The sequence below is a fragment of the Macrobrachium nipponense genome, chromosome 46, assembly GCF_015104395.2.
Source record: "Macrobrachium nipponense isolate FS-2020 chromosome 46, ASM1510439v2, whole genome shotgun sequence".
In the NCBI taxonomy this organism is placed as follows: Eukaryota; Metazoa; Arthropoda; class Malacostraca; order Decapoda; family Palaemonidae; genus Macrobrachium; species Macrobrachium nipponense.
This window is the reverse complement of record NC_061106.1, coordinates 9,273,159-9,280,658: the sequence shown is the minus strand read 5'-3', so window position 1 is coordinate 9,280,658 and position 7,500 is coordinate 9,273,159. Positions and strand designations below refer to the sequence as shown.

The following is a 7,500-nucleotide window of genomic DNA, read 5'->3' as shown; positions in this document are numbered from 1 at the left end:
CAGAAGTTAATGACCACCTGAATAAAGCAATATTTATGAAGATTTACGAAGTCAATCACTTTGAGATTTGTAAATTCGTCTACGAATCAATCATTTTGCCTTTTCGCAACCCGTCATATATTTCCAGTAAATAATAACAGATAGAAAGAGAATGAAGATACGAATGCCGCCCGATTAGGGAACGATGATTACGGTCATTTATGTTCGGAATTTATCGATAAGGATCACAGGCAGCATCAGGTGGAAGATGGGCTCGTTTCATCAGCAGAAGAATAATGATTCTGCAACGATTTCGAGACTGAGTGATTGCTCCGTGGCACTTTGCATCACTCGGAGGCCTGAACGATGAAATCACTTTGGCCTGATACATCCCTGTTGATGTAAGGGCGAAGATTATGTCAATATTTCACGAGATGACCTCCGGCCCGGTACCAAATCGAATCATTGCCTCAATTAAAAGATGAAAGATTTCAATCAGTTACGATGGATGTTTTCCATTTCAGGACAAACGGCTGAATACATTTGAGATTTTCAGCTGTTTTCCTTTTCATTGGTTATTTACTGGGACTTTTCCTGCTGATCTTGTTTCGTGAATTTCTTCTGCCACTTTACGATAGAACTGGAAGTCAAGCAGTCAGGAAGCAGGGAGTAGCGGTGATTGTCTCTTCAACATTTGCGATCTTAAAAGGATACAAGAAAGAGAGAGAGAGAGAGAGAGAGAGAGAGAGAGAGAGAGAGAGAGAGAGAAGAAGAGAGAGGAGAGTTAGAAGAGAGAATTGAACAGGAATGTCGTTAACACTGGTAATCAATAACACCATGAAAGGATTAATTATGGCAAAACGTTTTCAAAGAAGTGCTCCGACGAGAAAAAGAAGAAAAAGAAAGAAAGAGAAAAGTCGGTCAAGGCAGAAATATTCCACAGTGAAAAATGATATAAGACTAATATATATTTGTAGGGAATTCATAATTTCGTTATCGTGAACTGTATCATTTGTACTAACGCCTTCGTAGGCCTTTTATTTGAGCTCTGTTGCTTTGGGAGTCTCGGAAACTTTTCCCTCTATTGCCCATCCTTAACGTTTACAGTTATTGCCATGTATATTTCATCTGTTCTTAATGTAATCCTACTTCCCTCAAACACGATTATGTTTTCTTTTTTGCATGAGGCATCTTGCTTTGTGGAATCTTTAATTTAATAATAGGTCTTTTAGGTTTCGCTCTAAAAATAAGTGAGCATTAAAATAATAAATACTTTGTGTACATAAATCTAAAAGGCTCGTGGTCAGTGGGGATTTAAACGTTAACGCTGTAGAGAACCTAAAAGGATAAAATCTAAAAGAACAATCAATCGAGAGGAAAGTAGATCGAATGTTACAGCTATAGTAATGGTACATAGCAGGAGTATTCATTCACCAGGTCTGCAAAAAAGGAAGGAAAAAGGGTATGACAGCTTGCAAAAACTCGCGGAGAAAACTGGGAAGAAATCATAAATCTGGGGGAGTTGCGACAACATCAGAAAGGCGAGGGAAAGCCAAGGGTGGGGTGTGTTGGTTGGGGGAGATTCAGATGAAATGTTGGGGGAGCGACCTAACTGCTTGGGGAAAAAAGCCACGACAGTGTTAGGGATGAAAGACAAAATCTTAAACACAACAAAAATATTGTAGTTAAAAAAAGAAGTGTGTGATCAACACAGAGGCAAACAGAAATTATTTTTTTACATTAGGGAAATACTTAAGCCTGTAACAAAACATATGTTTAATTTCAGATGAAAAAGGTCAAAGCTTGGAAATGGTGACAGAAGTCGGGACAAGGAGGATCAGGTCCATGAACTGAATGGATCCCGATGAAAGTAGAGATGATGGACAGCCGGGATAAGAACAATTCATAGTCAAAGAAGGGAGGGAGGAGGGAGGGAGGGAGGGAGAGGCAGGCCAAGTGTAACTGAATCCTCTGCATACTTTTACACTGTTCTTGGAAAGTATAGAACAGAAAATCTCGATATGCTACAAAGCAATTATAATCAGAATAAAGACCCATATATAGTTAGCCTCTCCATCTCCTGTGTACTTCGACACTCAAAACTCATTCATTTGCAGCCGTTCACGTCAACTTACTCATCATCATATTAGCTTAGGAATATCATCATAAGGCAGCATCATTTCGTTCTTTTCATGATGAAAACAAAATATGCTCAAGAGATGCCCAGTCCAAAGTAAAAAAGAACGAATGCAAATACAAATATGCTATATTATGCTGTTACACACACACAACCACTTACCAGCACGCTTGCATACGTACAAATATTATATATTATACACACACACACACACACACATATATATATATATATATATATATATATATATATGTACGTATGTATGTATAGTATACACACACACACACACACACACACATATATATATATGTATATATATATATATTAGATATATACATATATATATATATATATATATATATATATATATATATATATATATAATTAATGTGTGCGTGCATGCGTGTTCAGTATCCTTATCGTCCTCTCTTTTACATATAAACTCTTAAAATATAGGTTTCCTTATTTATGTAAAGAAGTGAATGTGTAAATCATCCCAGTATGCGCTTGCCTGTACCGTAGGGAGGATCGATCCACACTAACCATTATTATTGGTTATTTCTTGTAAGTGTAGTATTATCAGGAAGGAATACAAGTGAAAGGAAAGACTCCATTTGCATAAAGAGACGTACTGTTAAATGCCCTCAGGGCGAGATGATGGTGCAGAAGGTGCAGAGGCGGCCAGAGCGCAGGCTGTAGGTTTGGAGGTAAGAGGGACGGAGGGGGATGCCCTCCGACGGAAGCTGCAGGCGGGAAGGGTAGGTCTCTCGGGGGAGGGCCCTCCAGGAGGGTGGTCGGTTTGAGTACTCCCAATTCCCCCGGGCAGTCTTCGCTGAGAGCCTCGTCCTCGTGGAGGTCGTCCTCGGACTCCTCCACCGTCATGCCTCTGTCGTGTGGTCTCAAGGGCGAGGCGGGATCTGTCTCGCGGTCGCTCTCCAGATCACACGCATCTTGAGAGTCGCACAGGTCATGGGAGGTCAGTTTCGGGGGCCCGTCCTCGACTCTGGAGGGTCTGGATGAATCTGGGGCCAGGATGGAATCTACGGAGAAGGAGGAGAAGCTTTTCTTGACGACTGCGCTGAAGGCCGAGTTGTGACTCGGTCGGACGCCTTCTGGTGCCACCGCCACCCCCGACATGTTTGTGATATGCGGTAGGCCTACTCAGTTGGCACCAGCCTCCTTCTACAATTGAGTCGCAGATGGGAAATCTTCAATGGGCTTCATGTTCGGCGTGAAAGTGACTTTTGATGTGGAAAACTCTTGCAGCGCGAGTTGGCTGTTAATGAATGAAGAAGAATGCCTCATTCGGTGTTAATCCATCAAAAGCAATTTTTGTTTTGGCTGTTCAAGAGGATTTCATAAGATTAGTTTTTCCTCTTTTCATAGTTCGTCATTATGGAGCCGAGCGACGGATTCCTGTAGTAGTACTACAGCGTATCACAACGAAATTCATGAGGCAAAGGGAATGAACTGGCCTTTGTCTGTTTGCTTGTCTGTCTGGCAATGATGTCCACAGTTGTTCTTTTAAGAAGATCCTCCACACCTTTCAGCGCTAACTGTTCACCTTAGAATATCATCGCTTGTAACTTCATCTCCCCGAACTCTCGACATTCGCTCCGCCCATCGGCCGCCCCGCCGCCCCTCCCACAAACACCCCTCGTATCCATTCAACGCTTTTGCTGGCAATGAGGGGAGTGGCTCCTAATAGGCCCGTGACCAATCGTATGGCGCCTTTGTGATCACTCGGCATGGGCCATTAGCTTTATAGAAAGATTTACTGTCTGGCTGCTTGTGAGGGGACAAGAGGTGCAGAAATGGCCCTTAAGTCATCCTCGAAAGGCTTGATAGACTCGGCTCATCCACCCTCATCCTCCCCCTTCGTTTCTGGATGGCAGGTCACCCTCCAACGCCAGTGATAGTAATGAAATGGAAACGATTGTCGCCCTCTTGTGAGAGAGGTTTGTCAACCCTCCAGTCAACTTCCCCCCCCTACCCCTCCTCCCTATCTCCTGCCCACATCCCTCCCCTCCCCTTCCCCACCACTACGTCTACTAAAGAGAGAGTGAAGTGAACAGAGAGAGAGAAATGAGAGAGAGAGAGAGAGAGAGAGAGAGAGAGAGAGAGAGAAACCACTGCACTAACGATGTCCTAATGGGTGGTTAAAGGTGTCAGGAGTTGGAGGGGCCAGGCAGGGGTGATGAGAAACAGCTGCTGGTGCTGGTGTAGGAACCATAATACTCTCTCACTTATATCTAAGTGGGGAAGAAAGCAGAGCGAGGAAAACTGACGTAGTAACGAAAACGGAAAGAAAGGGGAAAGAGCAAAACTCCTGAGGACAAAGCGTCATTTATCTTAGCTGAAGGAGCAAGACAAAGGGCAAGTCAACTGTGTAGAAAAGTAGGGGCCGAGAGCCCTCTGCTGCTGCTGCTAACACATGGAGGACACTTAGCACTTTGGCAGGAAGTGGATGATAATCTTCATGAAAGTTAGGATAATGATTTTGGTTGAACAGCTGTTGTTTAGTTGATGCGTTTAGTTATATACATCTAAAGTAACTAATATATAGTATCTATCATCTGCCAAGTGGTAACACTGGGATGTGTTGTGATCACTCATAAGTCAGCATACGGAGGCATTTTCATCGAAGGGGAAGAGGAATCTGCCGAGATCTTTGAGATGAAGACGAAACATTCACGTGACAGATAAATAAACCAAGACATGAAGTTCAGAAAACTGCGAATTTTGCCTCTTTAGGCTACACCTCTCTCATACGCCTTCTTATTTACACTTCCGTAAAGGGAGCTGGAAAAGAGATCGCCGTCATCTCCTCCTACGAGCTCTTTCTATAATTTATTCTCGTCTTTTGTTAGTCTATTGGTCTCTTCCCTTCATCGGGTCAATTGAACTCGGTCACTCTATTTTGATACTCGTATTTGTTTCCGTTTTGGTTCCCGATTCTGTTCTTTATTCTTTCATTACATTTTGATTGGTTTGGCCATCAGTGTTATTGTTCTTGATTGCAACGAACAACCGCTTTATTGAAGGATATCTTTTCCATTGCATTCTCTTTTTTTTTTTTTTTTTTTTTTGCTGCAGTTATTATTCTTCTGCCTTATAAGGTAATTTCCCTCTTGTTTCACAATTCAGATCGCTAATTGATAGTTTTCTTTCTATATCGTCGGATGAGTTACTTGTCTATAATATCAACGCGTTCCCAGCCAAACAAGTGTATTTTTTTCCTTTTTTTTTTCTTTTTTAGTTTTCCTGAACCTATGTTTCTGTATATTCCAATCTCTTTCCTTGAAGAAAATTTCCTTCACAGGTTACAAAATGGGCAAACGCACGATTATTTGGGCGAGTCAGTTTTTTTGCACCGTTACCGGAGTAGCTGATCCACTTCGATCCTTCGTGGCATTCATCAAAAATGCAAAACGATTGTAATCAGCCGAAGCTCACGTCAGTCTCATGATTAAATGCATACATTTCTTACGAGGACATATCGCTGGGTATTTATGGTTATATTGCTACGATAGCTCGATCCATTGTAGATGACATTATCAAGGTTGAGACAATGGTTTACGCATCCCCGGCTCTCAGAGAAAGAGCAGAAGGGATAAGTGTTGACAACCTCATCCTGACAAGGCCTGATCTAAGGTCATTACAAAATTCTCTCACCTTAACCGAAACAATGAAATAATCATCCCTAGAAAAACAGAATTTCAAATTTAATATGTTTTGGTAAAAGTAACTGTACTAGTTAACCAATTACGGAAAGAATTCTTCTCTCAGAGAGATTATCCACTGAAGGAACATAAATAAATTGTTTGTAATTCTTTGCAAGCATCTCTGTTAGGATGACAAAGTGCCAGTGAACTTCCACCAGGATGGATGGCTGTCCAAAGCATTTCTAACAAAGAAAAGCTTCAGAGAGAGCTCGGAGTCGTATTATACCACCTCTCACATATATTTACCTACATCGATGGCTCAAAAGTCGTAGTCGAATTCCACTGATGGCAAAGCACTTGTATGTATCACATGAATCCCCACAGGTTAAGTTATTCCCGAGGTACAGAGAACTGGATATGAAACGAAATTTGTGGCTTAACATGTGGAATGCAATGTAAAAAATGTCCCGATATATATATATATATATATATATGAATAATTATCACATCGACCGTGATCCATTTATATATCAATTCAAGCTACAAATGTCCTTTAATATCTAAATTCACTTTACCTCCCAAATGATATATTTTCATATATGTACCGAAGGGGAATTTTTTAATTGATAATAATTTCGTCCCCCCATGGGATCGAACCACCATCCAAGTGGACGGGGACGAAATCAGGACGGTCAGTGACGCTATCCAATCAGCCAACAGAGACGCTATAAGTTCATATCGATTCTGACCTTACAAATCACCCTCGATCTGGGAGCTTTCGTAATTAGAATCGATATGAAACCCCGTCTACCAAGTTGGCCAATTCGAGCGTTTGACAGCACGTAGCCTTTTTGTTATGAATAATTATCACATCGAACCGTGATCCATTTATATATCAATTCAAGCTACAAATGTCCTTTAATATCTAATTTCACTTTACCTCCCAAATGATATATTTTCATATATGTACCGAAGGGGAATTTTTTTTTTTTAATTGATAATAATTTCGTCCCCCCATGGGATCGAACCACCATCCAAGTGGACGGGGACGAAATCAGGACGGTCAGTGACGCTATCCAATCAGCCAACAGAGACGCTATAAGTTCATATCGATTCTGACCTTACAAAATCACCCTCGATCTGGAGCTTTCGTAATTAGAATCGATATGAAACCCCGTCTACCATGTTGGCCAATTCGAGCGTTTGACAGCACGTAGCCTTTTGTTATGAATAATTATCACATCGAACCGTGATCCATTTATATATCAATTCAAGCTACAAATGTCCTTTAATATCTAAATTCACTTTACCTCCCAAATGATATATTTTCATATATGTACCGAAGGGGAATTTTTTAATTGATAATAATTTCGTCCCCCCATGGGATCGAACCACCATCCAAGTGGACGGGGACGAAATCAGGACGGTCAGTGACGCTATCCAATCAGCCAACAGAGACGCTATAAGTTCATATCGATTCTGACCTTACAAATCACCTCGATCTGGGAGCTTTCGTAATTAGAAATCGATATGGTCGACGGGGTTTCATATCGATTCTAATACGAAAGCTCCCAGATCGAGGGTGATTTGTAAGGTCAGAATCGATATGAACTCTTATAGCGTCTCTGTTGGCTGATTGGATAGCGTCACTGACCGTCCTGATTCGTCACCGTCCACTTGGATGGTTGGTTCGATCCCATGGGGGGACGAAATTATTAT

General features: G+C 41.5%; 1 protein-coding gene across 1 annotated transcript in view; it reads right to left on the bottom strand.

Moving 5' to 3' along the window:
- LOC135214745 (homeobox protein MSX-2-like) overlaps window positions 1–3,675 on the bottom strand; it is a 59,503-nt gene extending 55,828 nt beyond the window's left edge. The window contains exon 1 of the mRNA XM_064249093.1: window positions 2,749–3,675. Coding sequence (XP_064105163.1) covers window positions 2,749–3,253 — 505 coding nt within the window. The 5' untranslated portion in view covers window positions 3,254–3,675. The remainder of the gene's footprint in view (window positions 1–2,748) is intronic.
- Window positions 3,676–7,500: the final 3,825 nt, after the last annotated feature.